At 46.0% G+C, this 22,103-nt stretch overlaps 1 protein-coding gene across 1 annotated transcript in view; it reads right to left on the bottom strand.

Moving 5' to 3' along the window:
- The window catches only part of Slc7a8 (solute carrier family 7 member 8), a 57,250-nt gene that overhangs the window by 13,522 nt on the left and 21,625 nt on the right, over window positions 1-22,103 (bottom strand). The window contains exons 4-5 of the mRNA XM_034498424.2: window positions 1,863-1,988; window positions 32-185 (exon numbers count right to left, since the gene is read on the bottom strand). Of these exons, the coding sequence (XP_034354315.1) occupies window positions 32-185; window positions 1,863-1,988 (280 nt within the window). The remainder of the gene's footprint in view (window positions 1-31; window positions 186-1,862; window positions 1,989-22,103) is intronic.

Genomic DNA, 22,103 nt, shown 5'->3' with positions numbered 1-22,103 from the left:
TAAACTGAGGAGCTAGGCTCATTTCACTCACTTGTAAGGATCCACAAGCTCCTCAGTCACATAATTAAGGAAGTTCCAGCCTCCATAGGCAAAGGAGCCCTGGAGGAACGCCAGAGCGACGAGGCCGATGTCAGGTTCTTGGAAATTCTCAAATGCATTCTTTGGCTCCAGCCAAAAGAATTCTCCTGTGGACACAACAGACGGGAGGCTGTTCAGAGAGAAGAGCCCAGACCCAGGAGCCCATGGCCATCCCTATGCATTGTCTTGACACCCCCAACCCCCTGCCCCCCGCAGTGATATGCTAGCTCCTTGTCTGTTCTTCAGTGAACCTACTGTGTGTGAGAAGGAGAGTAGGAGGACATCCAGGTTCAGGACCTCCCAGAACCTGGGACCTCAGAACCATGAGTCTAAACAGGGGCTCAGGCTCAAAGCATAGTTCAGAATGTCCTTTTCAAAAAGACAACATTATTTAGAAGGAAAATTCATGTAAACAGGGAAGCTAGGGTCAATGGCAGTCTCTGGACTACTTTTCTTGATGTATTATTTGCGTTTCATGAAGAAAGCATCAAGAACAACTAACACTCAAGCCTAAGTTCTCACAGACCTCTAGCATTCTGTCAGTTCAAGTCTATCCTGTTTGCTTTGCTCATAGCCCATCACTTTCTAAGGGATATTTGATCTTCTTTTGGGTCCTTTGTTAAAAAAGATGCTGGGGTTGGGCTGGAGAGACGGCTCAGCAGTTCGGAGCACTTGCTGTACTTGCAGAGTATCCAGGTTCTATTCTCTGCACCCACATAGTAGGTGGCTCACAACCAGATGATCCAATGCTCCCTTCTGACTTTACAGGCACTAGGCATGCACATGACACACATATATGTGCAGGCAAAACACACATATATAAAATACATATAATACATATGAAATAGAATAAATCTTTTTTTTTAAAGTTTCTGGGCTGAAGATGTAGCTATATATTAGAGGGCTTGCTCAGCATGTGCAAAACCCTGGGTTTGAGTACGTACATCCATACCACATATACCCACAGCTGCTGACTAAATAAGGCCAGGCCGGGATAAGACAGAGTAATTGGCTACGCTATTTAGACAACCGCAACCCAGCATTAGGATAAGAAATAAAGAGGTTTGTGTGATCAAGGGAAAGAACTGAGAACAGGTTAGGAAGGATTCATTATCTTTGAAAAGATAGCATAATGTTTCTTAAGCCTAAATTCCTGGAAACAATATGTCCATCCATCCATCCCCACCCCTTCCCCAGGGCTTAATTCTGCTGATTAAAATGATCATGGGAAGTATCTAGCACAGAGCTTGTGGGCAGGCAGGAGGTGTTCCTGTTTGTCATCTCATTTTCTCCAAGAGCCAGTGACGCTGTGCAGAGCCCAGCAGTGCTGCGGGTCCCATGGAAACCGACTACAGATCAAATCCAATGGGGAATGTTGGCAGAGGCCTCAAGAATGTAGAGCTCTTTCCCCCAGAGATTATGAGCAATATTGAAATATATGAAATTCTCTTCTGTTCTTCATTTTAAGATATTAACCAAGTACAAACAGAAAATGCAAGAAATGTCTTCCCTGGGGTTGTGGCAAAATAGCAACTGAGTATAGACATCTGGGGTCCTTGCTTAGCTGTCTTAGTCCTGAATAAAGTATAGAGAGATGGATGTTTGCAGAGTGGTCTATGGGAATGGAGGTGGCCATCCCTAATCTTGAGAAAAACATCATCACATCACCTTTGTCAAACAAGTGAACAACAGAAGCCAGTCAAAGCCAAGAATCTCAAGAATCTCAGGATGAGTCCGTGCAAGGGACAGAAAGTTGTGTGGAGCCCTGTGGTTCCCACATTTACCTTTGCATATCTGCACAACACCCATGATGATGATCAGAGCCAGGGCCAGGAGCTTTCCAGCTGTGAAGATATCTTGAACCCGGGTGGCCCATCGGACACTGGAGCAGTTGACCCATGTGAGCAGCACTGAAATGACAGTATCAGAGAGGCTCTCAGACGCTGCAGGACACCTGCTGCCCAGAGCACACTGTTCCGGCTTCCCAACCTCACACACACAGCCCCAGTGACCAGAAATTTTGGCTCGGTTAATAGGTTACAATGGGGATTACATGCCCCAAATTAGAGCTTGATCAGAGCACTCATTCCCTGTCCAGGGCTGGAGGCCAGGACTAGGCAGGGAAGTGTGGGCACTGACTCAGGAGGCTTATTTGTGATCAGGGTACAGAATGGACTTAGGATTCCAGTTATTATCTCTCATGGTGAGCTCTGAGCTGCGAGTGTAATCTTGGGTATTGCCTTTCTGAGCCTGGTTCTGGGGCAACAGAGGGTTAGGTTCTCCTGTTACTTAGGTTTATTAAAGTATAAAATTCACCTTAAAGCAATAAGGAACAACAGCAAAACCCTTTGTCTCCCTGCCTCAGCCTCCTCTTGAAAGGTCTGAATTACAGGCTAGTGCCACCCCATCCATGTCAAAGCTCACCTTTTAAAAGAGTACATTTTGATGAGATTTGGCAGATGAACTGTTAATTGTCACCATACTCGATATTCCTGACATCCTAGAAAACATGCCTCTGTGTTCTGCTCCTTCATACTCATGCATCCTCTAGCCCTGTTACTGGTAACCACTAATTTGATTTTTGTTCTTATAAATTGTGTCTTTTTCAAAATGTCACACAAGTAGAATTACAGGCTTTTGGATCTGTCTTCTACCATCAAACATAATGCTTTAAGATCTATGTATTTTGTTACATATTAACAGTTGGGTTTCATGGTTAGATACTAATCATTCCATTATATAGATACAAGCCTTCCTTTTCCATTCTGATGGATATGCAGGTCCTGCCAGTTTGGGGTTATTATACATCTAAAGCTACATACAAATAATCCCAGTATGGGGGCCAGGCCTGCAATCCCAACAGGAGATGATGTATAAGAATTGCTGAGACTTTAAGGGCAGCATGGGTCACACAATGAATTCTGGTCTAGCCTAGACTATGGTATAACAGTCTGCCTCAAAAACCCAAACTCTATCAATGAACAACCCCTCCAACACCCCTAAACTTTCAAAGAGCTGGAAAATATTCATTTTAAAATATATGTAGAAGAATAGAATTTTAACCAATCAGAAAGGCAAATTTTAGGCATCTATCATCTTTCTGACTAAAAATTAGAAAGCAGTAGAGACAAAAGGTTGAGACATTTCCACACACTGTGATGAAAATGGAAATAGAAGTCTGAGAGCTGTAAGACTTGTATACAATGTGTCAAGGTTGTCCTCTTTCCTCAAAATGGTACCAGTAATCACAGTTAAAGGGCTTAAAACCATTAGGACAATATTTATGAAATGCAGCTTTCCTCTTCTCCAGTGATGCCCCTAAGTAAGACAATGTGTCATGGAGTAAAAAGGCTTTAAAGTTTCCAGAAGATTCAAGTTTTTCAGTGTAGTTTCTCTATCATTCTTAGATAAGGGAAGATAATGCACTTCCGGCCCTAGCTTCTCATGAAGAACGTCTTCTCATGAAAACGATGATCAAACTTATCTGGAGACCTGGTCTGGTGGGGGTGGGGGACGTGTTCATCATTTGGAGAGAGGGAGTAGGGAATGGTTTTCCTGAGCTCCCTCATTCATGTCCCTCACACTTGGAAGAGAGGCCTCAGGAAAGCCAAGCATCTTTTCAAGCTCAGGTGGTGAGCCTTCTTAGTAAGAGGAGCTGAGAGTCAGAGGTGGCATTGTAAGCTCATCAGAACAACAACAACAACAAGACATGTGCCTCTAAATCCTTTTCATTATTTTTATTTAAGTTTATGTGTATGTGTCCATGTGTATCTATGTATGTCTATGCTATGTGTGGGTATCCCTGGAGACCAGATAAAGCCATTAGGTCTCCCGGAATGATTTCAAGGTGGTTTCGAACTACCTGGAGGTGGTCAGGAACCAAACCTGGGTCCTCTGAGAAAGAAGCAAATGCTAACTGCTGAGCCATTTCTTCAGCCCCTATATCTTATTAATTTAAAAAAAAAACTTTATTTTAGCCAGGTGTGGTGGTGCACCCCTTTAATCCCAGCATTTAGGAATCAGAGGCAGAGGAGATCTCTTTGGATTCAAGGACACCCCAGTCTGCATAGCCTATTTGATTTTTTTCTTAAAAAAATCAAAATGAAAAAAACCCTTTATTTTATTACTATTCTATGTGTGGGATGTGGTCACGTGTCATGGTGCCATGTGCAGAGGTCAGAGGACAGTTCTGAGGATTGGGTCTCCCCTTCCAGCTCTGAAGACTGAACTCCAGTCATCTGGTTTGTGTGGCAAGAGCTGGACCTGCTGAGCCATGTCTTGAGTAACCTCAGCATCCCTCCAAGTCTTTGAGTAGAGTTTTTATTTCTTTCGAGTAAATAACCAGGGATAGGATTCTGGTCATATGCACACATAAACACACATTTAGTTTTCAGTGATGAAGGACAGTAAGTTTTCAGGTGCCTGCCTGCTCGACAGCTACTTGTCTATGTTCTTGGTGGCACTGGGTGGGTGCCTTCAGCTCTGCTCCCTTACCTGGGAGTCACAGCAATGTGGAATCTGCCTGGCTGGCCAAGTGTACAGAGACCTAATGTTAGGTGGGCTTCACAGCTGCACCACTGTCTAGACAACTCTCGGGAGCTACGGCTTACAAGAGCCTTCTCTCTCTCTCTCTCTCTCTCTCTCTCTCTCTCTCTCTCTCTCTCCCTCCTTCTTCCCCTCCCTCCCTCTCTCCCTCCCCCTTTCTTCCTTTCTCTCCCCCCTCTTTCTTTCTTTTTTGCATTATTTAATTTTTGTTTGTTCTTGTTTTTAGACTAGAATTCACTATGTAGATCAGGCTAGCCTTGAATTTACAGATACCTGCCTGCCTCTGCCTCCAGAGTGCTGGGATTAAAAGTGTACACAACCATGCCTGGCAAAAGCATGAATCTTATGAAGTGCTTGAGAACAAAAGGGGAAATTTTTGCCTGGCTTTCCTTTTCCTGAAACAGTGATCAGGATACTCTCTAGTGCTCAAAGGGGACACACGACATGTAAAAGCACTGACTGCCTCTGTCTTTCACGCCTCCCATGGGCTCTGACTCCACTTGAATGGCTAAGTTACAGCAACACCTTATCCTTAAATGGACTCCTATTTTCCAAGTGTTTCCCAACCTCACTGGACCCTGAGGACATGTCTTCAGGGCAGGAAGGTCCTTCATTACCGGCTCTCTGCTATCTTCTTCCCTGCATTACTCTGCACTGGCAAACTCTTCCCACCTTTCCAGACCTACCTGTTCCACGAAGCTTTGTCATTTTATTGATTCCCAGAAATTTGCCTGCTATATCAGGGAAGCTATATCAGTCACATTTTATAGACCAGGTACAAAGTTTGTCCTTGGAACAGTCTCAGACCATTTTACGTATACCTCATTGTGATACCTGTTCACATTCAAGTTACTTAAGGCAGGTGGACTGCTCTGAGGTCAGGATATTCAGATATATATATATAAAATTTCCTCTTTCTTTTTTCTTTCATGCCTTTAGCTCCCATCCATATCATCAGTGCCTACTAGCAGCAGAAGCACAGCAAATACTTAATAATGCAAGAAAATGCCATAATCCATTAGTTCTGCAGTTTCAGTCTGCATTCCATAGTGCACACCACTCTCCCCTGTTCCCTTAGAATTTCATTAACTGTGGAGACAATCCCTAGTTGTTTTTACAGAGTGGAAAGAGTAACGGGAAGTTTGACTTTTGAGAGTAGAAACTCCTGATTCCCCATGCAAGAGAGATTAGCCAAACCGCTATCATAGCAGAGGAATCAAAACATGCTGCTGGACGAGGGATTTTAAGTGCCTGAACAGGGAGAACATTTTGTAAATACTAGAATGTTCCAGATGGACAGAGATCTTGATAAATACGCATTTAGTTATCTTACTCAATTCAATAAGGACTTCAGGGTCACGTGCCTGGTGATAATCCAACGCAAGTCACTAAACAACTTGGCAGTGACCTCGTCTTCTCCCCAGGGCCCCGAGACACATGCTGGGTACAGGACCAGGTGTCCTATACCCAGAGATCCAGGCAGAAATGGCAGCGATGACTAAAGGGTGAATTATAAAAAGAAGACTAGAAAACAGAACCCACGTGACAAACCCACATGGCTCAGGCATGAGTAAGGATTAGAAAGCAAGGGCTTGGGTCTCAACCCCCCAACCCTACCCCCACGAACAAAACCATTTCCACCAAGGGGAGGTGAGGGCAGGGTGGAGAGATGACAAGAAAGCACTTGAGGAAACCAAAGACAGAGCGGGACAAAGCCACAAGAGGGAGAACCTAGCTCCTTCCCTGTGTGCTGGGCTAGAAAACATCAAATCCTCTTTACAAAACTCAGGGTGACTGAGGTGACCAGAGGACAGGTGTTCCATCTTCTATCATATAGTCTTGTTGATGTCTTCTGTTACCTCCAAACTTCATGAGATCTCAGACCTTGACTAATATTTAACCTTTCTGTCAGAGAGACCTTTCAGGATCGAGACAAGCTGAGAGGGAGCTAGGGCTGACCAGATAGATGACCTGTGTCTCATCCCTCCCCTCTGTTGGGCCATCACAGCATGTGACTGAGAGAAGAGAGGGTACTTTGAGTGTCCTAGAACGGCAGAACAGCTTCCCTCACAGCAGCTGAAACTTGAGCCTCCAAGCAGAGAGGAAAGGTCAGAGAGTGAAGGCAATACTTGCTGGGTGTTTGCCAAGGCCTTCTGCATGCAGGAAGCCTGCTGCTGCCCATCCAACACCCAGCACCCCTTTCTGCGGCCAATGACTATATTCTCTCTCTGCCTCTCTTCACAGCTAGACCCTGCCTTCTGCATGCCTGGAATATAGTGACTTAGGAAAGCCACACTGTCCCTAACTTCCTCCTTCTCTCTGTTCCTCTCAAACAGGACCTTGATAAGTGGCTCAAGCTGGCCACTCAAGACTCACTAACTCAGCAGGGACCACTGGCACTATAACTCAAAACATAAAGGTTTCTATCCACCCATCACCCATCTACACAGGCTCTACTGAGGAGGCCAGGATCTCTGGTATGAGAGTGAGTTGAGAGACAATTGGAAGCTAGGCATAGTGGTACATGCCTGTAATCCCAGTACTCAGGAGGCTGAGGCTTGGAGGCAGATATGACTTTGAGGTCATCCTTGGCTGCTTAATGAATTCCAGGCTAGCCTGAGCTACAGAGACCTTGTTTAACTCCCCACTCAACACCTCTCTTCCAAACCCAAAAGGAACAAAAATGGTGAGCAAAAAATGATGTGTTGAGAGCAGAGCTAGCATGGGTGTCAGAGAGTGCATACTAAGCCCAGGCCAGCTCAGGGCATCTTGTGGAAGGGGCCCCATCAAGTGAACTTTATAGCTTTGGTCTAGCTAGAGAAAGTAATGAAAAACTCTAGTTCTTGCCCATAGTAACCTATTCCTAGTGGTCACTGGTTTCTAAAGCTCTGTGGAACTCCAAGCTTATCTGATTCTCTTGGCTCTCTCTCTCTCTCTCTCTCTCTCTCTCTCTCTCTCTCTCTCCCTTTTGTTTTGTTTCTTCAGTTAAAAATTAGAAAAAGAAAATTATGGAAAGACCACAATCAAGAAGACCTTCTGAGTTGGTGAGTCTTGAATGGCCAGCTTGGGCCACATATCAAAATCCTGTTTGATAGGGACAGAGGGAGGGAGGGAGGGGAGGGAGAGTGTGAGACAGAGTGTGTGAGAGGAGATATAGCTCAGCAGAAGAGTGCTTGACTAGTGTTCATGAGGTCCTAAGTTCAATTCATAGTGCTGGTAAGATAAACAAACCAAAACTAGAAAGTGACCATGGCCAACAAGATGGCTCCTGGGATAAAGGTGTACTGTGGATTCTGATGACTCGAGTTCCATCCCTAGGACCCACATGGTAGAAGGGGAGAATCACTTGCTCTAAGTTATCCTCTGAGCTCCTTCATACGCAACCTAGTATATGTCCCCTTCCCTGACATGCACACACATGCTCACGTGTACACACGCACGCATGCATGCACATGCACGCACTCACACATACATAGATGTTAGGGGCTGACACTTAATTTTCCAACATCTAGGTGTGGAAAGATTCAGTGTTCCTGACTCCACCTGCCAATCTGCATGCCCATTATGGAAGGAGCTCGGAAATTCTTGTTCCCAAAAGAGTACATGTGCTGAGCCTCACCTCAAACTTGACCCTCAAATCCTGATCCTTAGGTAGCACAGGAGCCTCCCTTCACTTCCTCTGCACTGAAGAGGCCTCATCAGGCTCTTCTTAGGGAGTCAGAAAGATGGCTGTCCAAAAGGTGCCAACATTCTGAGCCTTAGGATTTGTAAATCCTGAAAAGGAACTTTGTCAATGTGATTCAGTTCAGGATCTGGAGAGATGGAGCTTATATTTATTTTATTTTATTCTAAATGGTCTGAATATGCCCACATGTAATCATAAGAGTCCTAACAAGAGGGAGACAAGAGCCACACAAGAGGATTGGGGATGGAAATGGAAGAGAGATGGGGATAGGAAGAGAAGGAGAAAAGGAAGGAAGGGTGGGAGAGAGAGTTGAAGATGCCGTGGCTGACTCTGAAGACAGAGGGTCCATGAGCCAAGGAAGGCAGGAGGACCTAGAATCCAGAAAAGGCAAATAAACAACTCTCTGTGCAGTCTCTGGAGACACACAGCCTTGCTGACACTTGAGTTTAGGACCTCTGACCTCCAAGAGGACAAGTTGTGAGTTGTAAACCACTAAAATTGTGGTAATTTGACACAGCAGCAGTAAAAATGGAATACAGGGACAGACACTGTGCAGAAAGAGCAGAAAGGAGGACCTGTCTTCAAAGAGAAAAGCGTTTAAAGAGCGACTGGGTGGAGCTGGGGTGGGGCTCAACGGTGGAGTATGCACCCATCATGTGCCCCAGGGCAGTCATCAGCACCAAAACACCAACACTAAGAAGAGCAGTGGGGTGACATGCCTGCGCAGCCCTCTAGAAGTGGGCTAGTGAAGGTGAGGTCACCGGTGTGCCAGTATAGGTGGCCTACTTCCACACTGCAAGATTGCATATCAACATTTCTGGTTGCCCAACCTAGCTGGGACTCCCCCCCCCCCAACTAAAGCATCACCCCTGTTCTTCCTCCCTGAGCAACTGTCCTGCTGTGAACAACAGAAGCTTCCCTCTTCTTTAAAGAAACCCAAAGCAAAGGAGACAATGTTCCTTCTCTATCTAAGTCAGTGGTTCTCAACCTTCCTAAGGCTGTGATCCTTCAGTCCAGTTCCTCCTGTAGTGGTGAGCCCCACCTCCCCCACCCACAACATTATTTTTGTGGCTACTTCATAACTGTAATTGTGCCACTGTTATGAATCATAATGTAAATATCTGTGTTTTCTGATGGTCTTAGGTGACCCCTGTGAAAGGGGCATTTTTGACTCCCAAAGGGGTTATGACTCACATGTTGAGAACCACTGACTTAATCCCAGGGACTCCTCAAAATTCTCTCCATATTCCAATCAGCTTCATGTCCACATGGACAACCCTGCCCTCAAAACAAAACAACAAAACCCAAACCAAAAACCTAGGTCCAACTTCTATCAAGGCAAATGGGTGCTGGATGCCAGGATACCCACAGCCATGATTCCTTTGTTCTTTGACCCCTTGCCTTGTCTGTTTTGGAGACAGGATTTCATATATCCTTGGCTGGCCTCCAACTTGCTACGTAGCTGAGGGTGAATTTGAACTCCTGATTCACCTTGCCTTCATCTCCCAAGTACTGTGTACCTCCAGGCCTGGCTTGCCTCCGTTGTTTTGTTGGTCTCCTTATTTTATGAACCTGAAGCTATAATCATAAGGGTCATAACAGAAGTTAAGACTGGAAGCCAAAAGGCTGGTTAAGAGTTAAGAGTAGAGTGCTGCTTTGCCTGTGTGAGCCTCTGGGCTCAATTTCTAGTTCTGAGGAAAATAACAAGCAAACAAAGACTCGAGAGAGGCTCTCAAGAGCCTGTGGCTGAGTTCCTCAAGTCATTCCTCAAGCCAGAGTTAGAGAGAGGTCATACAGCACACTACCGTGTTGTCAGAAACACCAGACATACTCTGATGGAAGCCATTCTGTGATTTCTCTAGGCTAAATCCAGTAGGTGGAAAGACACATGAGCTTAAGGGCAGACAAGGATCATGGTAGAGCATGGGGTCATTTATAGACTAGGAACTATACATACAAGAGGCAATTTAAAATCCATACTGAATGAAATAAAACACCAATGGTCAGTAGTTTAAAAAATCTTCATTTAGAATGTTTTAAGTATGGATTAGGGAGTTCTCAGAACACACAGTCAGGGCTATGTCTGCTACTCTTAGCCCTGGTCGGAGGTGAGTTTTGGGTGTCAGTTGAGGGGACACCTAGTGAGCAGAACTCAAAATGGCTGGTGTATGAAGTGATGTAGTATTAAGGGGTGGGTATTAGTAACTTGGAGGGAAGGCGATAAGAATGTTTCCTCAGAGGGACTTGACAGGTTTAACTCTGATAGGACTTTGAAACCTGAAGTACTCACAGCACGGTACCCCTCCCTTAGTCACTGCTAGCAGGACACCCAGGCACATTAGTCAACCTCTCTGCTCCTCCGTCTCTGTGTCTAGAAACAGGCCATTGCATCCTAGGAAGGTATCTTGTAATCTGTTTGTTGCTGACTAAAACTTTAGTTGGTTAATTAAATACATGATTATAAATATTCCCGAGTTTATAAACATAAACTCAAAAAGAGAACATGAGCCAGACTCGGTGGTACAGGTCTACAATTCCAGCTTTTTAGGAGACAGAGGCAGGAAGATGCAAGTTCAAAGCCTGTGTGTACTATGAGTATGGCTTCAAGGCCAGCTTGGGCAACTTAGTAAGACACTATCTCAAAAATTAAAGAAAGCTGACCCTGTAGCTCATGGCAGAGCACTTACCCCCATATACAAAATACTGTGTTTAATCTCCACTGAAAATGAAACCTGGCAGGGCATGATTTTTCTCAGGATCATGCTGGCAGAGCAACCAGAAGCCAACCTATGCATCTGGGAAAGGAGATGGTACAAGAAGCTCTGGGCTGCTTTACTAGGAATCTAACCCAGGTGCCATCTCTCCAGCCCCAAGTGATGGGTTTTAAAGAGGTTGCATCAGGTCAGTAAGATGGATCAATGAATAAATGTACACATGCATACACTCATTTTTTAAAAAAAGAGGTCCTATCATACACCAGGCCACACGATGCATGGTTGTCTTATTTGACAGACCTCTGATACTTCCTGTATTCCCAACTCTTCTCCCTTTATTCCTGTTTCTTCTCAATTTCCAATTGATACCATCTTTTTCATGATCGCCAACTCTGGGATTCTGAAACCCAAGCTGTCTAGAAATGTGGGATCAGAGACCTTGGGATGGAGCAGGAACTGTGAGCTACTGAGCATGACTGGGCCGGGAGCCAAGATGGTCAACTGTGCCTCAGCCTCCAGAAATGGCAAAACAACAAAACAAATGACTAGTTCTTATGAGCCAGGTGCTCCCAGCTGTTAGGAGGGAATGCCCCCCCCCCCCCCCAGAAAGCTGACCTCTTCAGGGCCAGTAGAGAAGCCATGAGTTGATCCACAGCCATTAATGACCCTGCCAGGCAGTAGCCACTGAGATCCTAGAGCACACTGTACGTGAAGTTTATATATATATTTAGTGATCACTGGTGGCTTCCTTCAAAAATAGAGGCACGCAATTGGTGCTAAAGCTCACTGAATGGAGGACAGAGAAATCTGCACAGAGAATGGTTGGGAGCTTTTCACAGGCTCCACTGTGCTGCCCCAGGGAGCACCTGTTTTCTGTAAGGGGGAACAAAGGGCAGGTGAGTGCCTGCAATGCTGGGCAGATTGGGGTGTGTCTAGGGTGGCCTCTCTTCCTTCCCAGAAGAAAGCTCATGAAATGCAGGCCATCCCTACACAGTACTAGGAAATGATTTTCAAGCGTGCATGCCTCTGCATATGGGATTCTGGCTTCTTGTTGAGGAAAGAGTCATTCTGCACCATTCTCAGGAGGTCATGAACTTTTTCCTCAAGCCATCTTCATCTTGCCAAACCATCATGAACCTCTCCATTCTGGCCTGACAGTTGTAAATGGGAATAAGGCTATTTAGAGAGGGGGGCTAGATTGCTTGTTTTAAGATAAATGAGCCACATGTATAGGCAGTGCTTTATTCCTGAGAAAGCTATGTAGGCCTGTGCCCTGCTTTCTCAGGTTATTTCTAGCCTCCTGAGAATAGCCTTAAGAGATCAAGAACCCCATTTATATATGTAAATAAGGTCCCAGCTATTTAGTGGCAAAAGCACGATAGAATGCCCCTCTCCCATTCTAGGCCCTCCCTTGGCCAAAGGAGGACAGGCATTATATCATATATTAACCACTCCTTTCTGGTCACTCACCTCCTCAGCTCCTGCTGGAGGTGCTCATAATGTGCTGTAGCACCACTTGGAACTGAGTCTGTCACCCGAAGACACTGGCCTGGCCCTAGTCCAGGTAGCACTCCGAGCAGCAGGAATTAGCATGCTGACGGCCAGTGTGGCAAAGCAGAGGCCCACAAGGCTGCTCCTCAGCAGCCCTTCATCATGTCACAGTCTCATGTTCCCTCTGAGCTTGGGAAAGCCCATTTGCATTTTTGTGTGTTTGTATGTGTTTTGAGACAGGGTTTCCTGCATCTCCCAAGTGCAGAGATAGCAGGTGTGCCCTATCACAGCTGGTCGATCTCTCTCTCTCTCTCTCTCTCTCTCTCTCTCTCTCTCTCTCTCTCTCTCCACACACACACACACACAGACATGTGAGACCATGCATATGCATACATGTGTAAAAAACATGCATGCACGTGAAGACTGGAAGCCAACATCAGGTCGATGTCTTTATTGCTTCCCATCTGTTTTGTCATATAGAATCTCTCACCAATTGGCTAGAGTAGCCAGCCAGCAGGCCCCTGGATGCTCCTGTCTTTGTCTCCAGTGCTGGGTTACAGGTGTGTGCTATCTACCTCTGGCTTTTTAAGCGAGTGCTGTGCTGATGGGAACTCAGGTCTTCACATTTATGCAGCCAGCACTTCACTAAGTGAGACATCATTTTTAAAATAGGGTCTTACTGTGTAGTCTAGGTTGGCTTCAAACTCACTTCAGTCTTAAGAGTTCCATCGCTACAGTTCTGCACCGTCATCCCTGGCTCCATTTGACTTTCTTGGTCAGGACTGGTCTGGAGGCATCGTGGAAAAGCTTATTTATGTTTAACATTGCCAGAAGTAGGCTTCTCCTCCTCACCTTTATAGGGAAGTGAAAACGCAGAAAAAGCAGGGGAGGGCGTGGCTGGGTAGAGTGACACACACCTGCAATCCCAACACTTAGGAGGCAGAGGCAGGAGGATGGAGGCAAATCTGAGGCTAGGTGGATTTACACACTGAGTTCCAGGCTAGCTAAAGTTATATAAAGAGACCTTGTCTTGAAGGAAGGAAGGAAGGAAGGAAGGAAGGAAGGAAGGAAGGAAGGAAAGAAGGGAGGGAGGGAGGGAGGGAGGAAAGAAGGAAGGGAAAGGTTGTGGTGGAAGATGTGTGGGCGTACCAGAGTCAATAAAGACAGATGGAGAGGAAGGAAGAAAGAGTGTGGGCAACAGTGTAGGAGGCAAGGGGGAGAGATACAAAGAGAGAGAAGGAGCTGGGGGTGGGGCAGGGGGAGGCCAGGACAGAGAAAAGAAAGATGAAAAGCAATAAGCAGACAGCTGCTGAAATGGGGAAGCCGTGACGCCACTCTGGAAACCAGAACACCCTGTTCCACTCCAGAACTTCAAAACAAGCACCTCTCTGGGATGGAGCACCTAGCCCTCCAAACCAGCTATAGCTTCCACCTGGCCAGGGTGAGTGGCTTGCCAGAAAGGCCCGGGTCATGCTCTCACCTTAGGCTGGGGCACGCACTTCTTTGCTATGCTCTGGCCAACGTCCCCTGCTTCTGTGGCTCTGGAGCCACAGCAGAAGGCCAAGGTGATGCCCGTGTGCACAGCCCCACAGGGTGCCTGTGAGGCTCCTGGGGCACTGGCCCAGTGGCCGGAGAGGGTGTGGCCACACTCAGCACTCTGATAGGCTGGACTGGGTTCCTTGGCCACCTCTACTACTCAGAGGAGGAACTGGGCACGAGTTTCTAATCACGGAAACACGGGGCATGTCTAACCTCATCCCTTTCCAGATCTAGGAGGTAGCTGCCGCTGGCTGCCAATAACACTGATAGGCAGAGAAAATAGTGCTTTGAGTTCTAAGGCACACAACCTGAGGCTGAGATAAGGTCCGGTTCTGCCCAGAAAGCTGTAGGCCTGACCATCTGTTCCTCTTCAAAGAGGTTTAGGTGGATGGGTGAGTACAGGGTAGGAGTAAAAAGCTGAATTAGCTCCCAAGAACCACCCCAGAGTAGTCTCTGGTGAAATTGTTTGTTTTTTTAAGGCAGGAACTTATGGAGCTGAAGCAGGCCTTAACTCACTGTGTGGCTAAGTCTGGCTGGGAACTCCTGATCCTCCTTCATCTGCCTCCCCAGTGTTGGGAATACAAGTATGCACCATCACCCAGAGACAGTTCTCACATGGGGGTGAGGAGTCACATTATAAAGTCCTCAGGCACCCTGCCTACCTACAACAAACGTTGGCATTGTTGAACATGTGATAGAACATGACTGCAGGAAGTTATAGATGTAAATAACCTGACTTCAGAAAACAAAGCATCAAACCAGAGCGACGGCAACCAACAATCAAAGAGGCCTTTTTTCATAAACGACGCTTTGATCCTGAGAACTGCTATGAAGTATACAGTAGTGGTTTGGTTTTGAAATAGATCTTGCCCACCATAGCCGAGTATATGTTCCTTCCTCGGTCCCTTTCATCTTGATGATACTTTTGAAACCTCAGAACTCCCTTTTATAGGAAGAGGTTCTTTGAGCGTTTCCTCTCTGCTTCAAGGACAAGCCCTCAGAGGAGGGCAGTTAGCTGGCCAGCCAGCGTTTCTGGAGGTCATGCCTGGCACAGCTTCTCCTGGACACTTTGAGCTCCTGCTGTGCCACCTCCTCCTCCCTTCCCCTTCCTTCATATCCTTTTCTCTCCAGGGCCAGATGCTGGACCTGCAGTTCCTGCTGAATCACCACTTGGTACTTAGTTTAGCCAAGAAGTCTGAACACCTAGCTCAGCGTTTTTCAAGAGCTGAGTACTTTCTTTCTTCGGTACTGGCTAAACATGGTTCTGAGCTGGGCTGGGTGATAGAGAAAAGATAAACTGAAGAAGCTCGGAGAGCAGGAATACCAAGCCACGCCATGGCACGGAGCCTCATTTTAACCCTAGTCTGTATCTTTCCAACTGTGTCTGAAGTTTCTGGTCTCATTCCCCAGATCTCAGAGCTGATGCTCTAGACACAGGGCAAGGTTAATGGCTGCTTCTGTTAGGTCTGCCCAGCAGAGTTTGACTGACTCTGTATCATATTCAGTCTTGGGGGAGTAGGTGTGCATCCTAGGAGGTAGGTTCCCACATTAGAGGTTCATGGACTCGGTGTTCACCAAGATCTGTAAACTTGCTGTAAGTTCCTCACGTGGTTCAGTTATAACCCAACTGTGAGGGCAGCTAGTGCTCATACTTGTCAAAGGAACTAATCTGGTGCCTTCTTTCATTCAGTACCAGTAAGGCCTCACCCTCATAATCCTGTGAGCCCTCTGAGTTCATGCTCTCTGGCATGTGATGTAAATGTGGCATATAACGTTAATCCCTCAGAGTTCAGCAGACTAGCAGATGACTTCATGAACTATATCTATGGGTTCCCTTGGGAAAAACAGTGATCCCTGAGAGTGGGAATAGGAAGGTAGAAGAGCCCAAGCTTCTATGCTGGCACAAGCCAGTAAGGGGTATCTTCACTCCACAGTTTTCAGGATGGGAGCTTTAGCAAAACTCCGGTCTGAGAGTGCTAAGAATGCTGGAGGAGGCCACAAGAGCTGCTAACGGAGGCAGGACCCAGGCACAGAGAAACTAGAAAGACTTACTTCTCAGGAGACCAGTGGAGAGCCACAGCCTGGCCTGAGGACTGGCGGGACCTAAACCAGTGGCTTCAAGAAGTCCCTAGGGAACATGGCTACCAAGCTCTCTGTGATATATGTAATTGCTTACTATGATATTTCAAATATAAAGCCCTGTGCCAGTAGTTGTTCTTTTTATTGGAGATCAAGACTGAGTCCCTGCTAGACACATATGGCGAATGTGACCAAGATGCCCTCAATTCTAGTGCAACAGGAAAAAGCAACACCCTGAGGTCTGATGGGAAAGGGAAGTGGCACTAAGCATTTATTCTGGCCCTGGAGTCATAAAGTCCAAAGGCATAGGGGATGTCTTCTTCAAGCCCTGGAAATGGCTCTTGACAGTGGAAGGGTGACAGGGACAGCATCCAACTACCCACAGCAGCGTGAAGACATTAAAATAAGATCTAGTGTCATCCTTGATATATTTACATATATCCCAATTAAGATAAAAATGGGCCCCCATTGACTCTTTTACCCAGGCCTGGCAATCCTCTTTGCATTTTCTTAGACAGGGTCTCACTATCTAATTCTGCCTGACCTGGAACTAGCAATGTAAACCTGGTGAACCCTGAACTCACAAAGATCAGCCCACCCCTGCCTCCTGAGTGCTGATTTCAAAGACCTGTGTCACCATGCTTAGCGGTGCTGCCAATTTATTTCCTAAACACCAATTACAGTAACTTCTCTCTGCACCCATCACTGAGTCACTTTTAGACATTTCTAACTGAGATTCCTGTAACTATGATAGAATCAGTTTCCTTGCCCCTGGCCTGTCTCCCAAGGGCCGCCCATTTGCAGCTGATTCCTTTAAATGCAGCTCTGATAATGTCACTCCTCTGTTTTGAAACCCTTCAGTGTCTTCCTGCTACCTTGGGGATGGAGCTGATCTTTTCATGCCGGGATTCACATTGCCATCCTATTTCTTTTTTTTTTTGTTTTGTTTTTGTTTGTTTGTTTGTTTGTTTGTTTTTATACAGAGTCTCTCTAGGTAGCCCTGGATATCCTGGAAATTTCTATGTAGACCAGGCTGGCCTTGAACTCAGAGATCTCCTGCCTCTCTGCCTCTTGAGTGCTGGGACTAGAGTATGTGCCACCAGGCCTGGTTTTTTGTTGGATTTCTTCCTGCTTATTCTATACTGTGGCTATATTAACCTATAGTCCTATCAGAAGGACCATGAGAACATTTTCCTGCCTCAGCCAACACGGTTTTCTGATCTATGCTAAACATTGCCTGGTTATCTGCAAATGTTCTGTTTTACAGTCTCTGTATCCTAGGTTAGCCTGGAGCTTACTATGTAGTCCAGGCTGGTCTCAAACTTGTGATACTTCTCCTGTCTTAGCTTCTAAATGCTGTGATTGCATGTGTATATTACAATGCTTGGCAGAATGGATTTTTCTTTGGTCTGTTTCTATACCCTGTCTATTGAGAACAGTTTATCTGGTGTGTCATAGTACTTAACTGTTGGACAGTCTTGCGATTCTCATCTCAATGGTACTTTCCAAGAAGTGCCAGATGTTTCTGAGTTACTATTGTTTTCTTTCTTTCTTCTCTTTGACCTAGTGCTGGGGATCAAACCGCGGGCTTTGTGCCCACTGGGCAAATGTTCTACCACTGAGCCACACCCCTCCCTTGGTTCCATTTTAGGTATTTTAGCAGAATCCTGGGATGGCCATCCCAAGGAAGACTTCTAAGCAGAAACCTGCTCAGCACACAGCAGGACTCTAGGAAAATCAGGAAGGTAGAGACAGGGAAAACAGCTGGAATAACTGTTCATCGCCAGCATGGGGCATGGTTGCCTTTCATACTTCATTCTGACTTATGAGGCTCATTAGATTCTTATTTCTTGGTGGTAAAAAGGTCCAACAAGCCAGTTGCTTCCACCACTAAAATTTCCTGCTTCTCATAGCACAGTGACTTTGTGAGACCAGTTTTAATTCAGGCTTCCACCTCCTTTCTAGCCTGGACAAATGCTTAACCTGTTTTTCTTCATGTTTTAAGCTTCACTGTCGTCTTTCATCCAGTGTCAACATTAGCACATGCTATTCTTCAACAAATCATGTGTTACTGCTCAAATGCCTAGTAGCCCCCCTTCCATACAGACAGCTATATGTATATATATGATACCATATATTATATATTGTATATATCATGTATATGTAGTATAACAAATATATATGTATACATAGACATACACATATACATATATATTTTTGTTGTTGTTGTTCTTTACCTAGTATAAGATATCTTTCAAGTTCTGCTATTGCTTACTGGCCTGAGAACTCTTCTGGGACAAGAGAAAGACAAGAGAGAAGTGCCACCCAGGTGTCTGGGCAATGCTTGATGTTTTCAGCTGAGAAGTTTGAATCTAGAGAATATGAAGGCTCGAGAGCAGATGAACTGAGCTCAAGGGATTTGGGTGCAGAGTCCTATTGTGTCATGGAGACTTGCAAAACAGAGCAGCATCCAGGCGGCTAGAGCCTCTGCACAGGGACTGAGTGTGACCCAGGGTTAGAAGAAATGCCTGAAGTTCTTTCTCTTCCAGATAGCTCAAGGAATGGGGAGAAATGTGCAGCCTTGGAACAGCAATCTCTCAGGAATCTCCAAGGTGAGATGGAGCCCACGATAAGAAGCATTTCCCTTCTGCTATGCAGACAGGGTGCTATGTGCTCCTTTCTCCATAGGATGAGGAAGAAGGAATTTCTTTAGGGTGAGATCTACAAGAAGTCTATGTGACAACACTGTCATTAAAATGCTGGGCCATGACTTTAGTCCCCAAAGAAATGAATGGAGCCAGGGATTATCTTAAATACATACCTGTCTCTAAGAGAAAGAGAGGCAGAAGTCAAACAGTTGGGAAACACGATTCTTAGAGGAGGGCTAGGGTGTGTCTCCACGGTAGAAAACTTGCCTAACATGCGATTAAGACCTTAGGTTCATCCCCAGCACATCTCTAACCTCTGGCCCAGACACAGATGGGAGACGGTGAAAGGGCACCCCTTGCACCCAGAACCCACAGTGTCATTACAGAAGATCTGTTTATAACAGACGTTACAGGAGGTCATGTTTGCACTAAGCCCCTGAACTGGGGCCCCAACACACCGGGCTGAACCTTAAAATGAAGTCATCTGTGCTACCAAGCCATCAGCAAACTTTACCCGACCTTCTAAGGCTCAGGATTAGAGAGATAACGGCCACAATTTCCACAGATGTCACATTTGATCAGTGTGACAGATGTCACATTCAATCAGTATGTCAGATGTCACATTCAATCAGTATGACAGATGTCACATTCAATCAGTATGACAGATTCCTTCTGCTCTAATCCTAATACAAAGGAATAACCTGAAATGATTTGGTGTGAAGCTAATCATTATTCTCTTGTTCTTATGCCTCCCTTACTGACTTTACAGCAGTGCTTCTCAACTTGTGGGTCGCAAGTTGAGAACCTTTGGGAGGAGGGTCAAATAGCCTTTTCACGGGGGTTGCCTAAGACCATCGGAAAACACAGATGTCTACATTAAGATTAATAACAGCAGCAACTTTACGGTTATGAAAGAGCAATGAAAATGATTTTATGGCTGGGGGTCACCAGGACATGAAGAACTGTATTAAAGGGCCACAGTGTTAGGAGGGCCGAGCGAGAACCATTGCTCTGTAAGGGTGGTAGCTTTGAATTTACTGATCTGCTCTGTTGGCTTTTGTTTCTGGGTCTATTCTGCCCTTTAACTCTAGAAAGTCATGTAATAGCGAGAAGATGGGACCATATGGCAAGCCATAGAGGCAGCAGTCTGCACCTACATCTGTATCCTTCACTCATACCTCAATAGACAGACTGGAACTGTAAGAGTGTTGGTCCACCACACCAGAACCACCATGCAGGGGCAGGATGAGGGCAAAGGTGAGGTCAGTTCACTGTGCCTCTTTCTATGTTTTATTTCATTGTTCTACTAGAGACTCAGCCATTTGCTTCCAGAGATAATCAAAAGAAACAAACCACAAGGGCAGGCGTGCCAAAACTGAGTTTTAACACTTCCCAATCCCCTGTCTACTCCCCCTTCCCCGAACCCCCTCTATGTGCTTGCTCGGGAGACCAGAGAGAAAGGCTTTTCATCAAATTAAAATGTAAAATGCTTTCTTTTTTTACTGCCTGGTGACCGGGGATATTCTGCTGACTCAGCAGTGAATAATCAGCTTTGACCTAAATAATAAAATAACTCACAGCACTCTGGTTGCACAAGCAGGTCCAAATCTGCAGTTCCTTCTTTCCCCTTGTCCTCTCCCCACCCCCCTCCAGGCACTGGGAAGGCAAGCGAGTTACATCAGGTTCTTACTGCCTCTCCACTCCCATCTGGCTTGTCCCAACTTCATTTCTCTTCAGAGATCTTCCAAAAATGGTCCCACAACAGAACCAGGCCCGACATCTTCTCCTCCCTCCCCCAGCAAACACTAGCCTGGGGCTTTACCACGCATGCCTGCTCTCCTTCCTGGACCCTGCATTACAGATTGCTGCTCAGAGGGTGGCCTTTCTTCAAACCTCTCATGAGTCAGTAGGACCAGTCAGTCACCAGCCAAATGAGAGAGTGGAGAGTAGAGCTTCCTGTGTAAATGTCCTTCTGCTGCTGCTTCTCCCCAAAGCATTGAAGGTGGGTGACTTCCTGCCTCCATCTCCAATGTAGGCAGAGACTATTTGACACAGCTGGCTCACCAGGCACCTGCTAAGAGGATGGGGTGCACTGGATGATGGGGGAGAGGTGAGACAAAGGAGTGCTGGAATAAAAGTCATAATAGCTGCCTGTCGTGGGACCTCACTCAAGGTGAAAGCTGCCTTTAAGAACCCGAGGCAGGAGAATGACAGGATCAAAGCTAGGTTACATAGTTAATTCAGGGGTGGCTTGGGCACAAGGCAGAGGGTGGAGTTGATCAGATGTGATGATCCATGCCTGTGATCTCAGCACGTGGAGCCTAAGACAGGGGGAAAGCTACGAGTTCAAGGTAATGAGGCCAGCCTGGTCAATACAGTGAGTTTCAGGGTTGCCTGTTCTACATATTGCATTTCAGGTCAGCCAAGGCTACATAGAAAAACCTTGTCTTCAGGAGGCAGAAGCAGGCAGATCTCTGAGCTGGAATCTAGCCTGGTCTACAGAGTGAGTTCCAGGACAGCCAGGGCTTCACAGAGAAACCCTGTGTTGAAAACCAAACCAAACCAAACCAAACCAAACCAAACCTAACCAAACCAAACCAAACCAAACCAAACCAAACCAAACCAAACCAAACCAACAAACACAAAAGAAAAGAAAAACTTTGTTTCAGAAGTTCCCCTGCCCAGAAGATGCCAGAGTTGGGAGGGAGCATGGCATCCACAAATCCTTTTGAACACAGGCTACCTTGAGAGACTACTTGAAGAAGGCTGTAGAGGTAGATTTTTAAATAAAGTACTAGTAGGAGAGGTGGAGCTTCTGATTCCAGCACCGGAGAAGCTGAGGCAGGAGGACTGCCACGAGTTTGAGGTCAGCCAGGGCTACATAGCAAATTCAAAGCTAACTTGGGCTACACAGCAAGCCCCACCTCCCATCTCCCAAAACAAAATGAATTCAACAAACCAGTAAACAGAACCTCTGTACACAGACTCAAAACATCTGGAACCTGTCCTCCATCTTTGCTAGTCTCTAATGGAAGTAGGAGGAATAAATTTGGGTTTAAGACTTTTGTGCTGGAATAATATCTAGAGACATACCTCAAGGACAGTGAAAAATGACTATTCTCAGAGGACAAGATGGGCTCTGTTCAGATGGAGGCAATTTCCTTGCAGCTCCACTCAGGAGACAGAGGACAGGCCACACAGACTTTATTAGATCTTTGATAGCAGGAAAGGGAGGCAGCAAGTGACTTGTCTGGGCAGTGTGGTGGGGAATGGGGTGTACTGTATGCAGCCTGCTTCTCTGGAGCTGGCTAGAGAAGAGGTCTT

This window comes from Arvicanthis niloticus, chromosome 3 (assembly GCF_011762505.2).
Source record: "Arvicanthis niloticus isolate mArvNil1 chromosome 3, mArvNil1.pat.X, whole genome shotgun sequence".
NCBI lineage: Eukaryota > Metazoa > Chordata > Mammalia > Rodentia > Muridae > Arvicanthis > Arvicanthis niloticus.
This window is presented reverse-complemented; position numbering and strand designations above follow the sequence as displayed.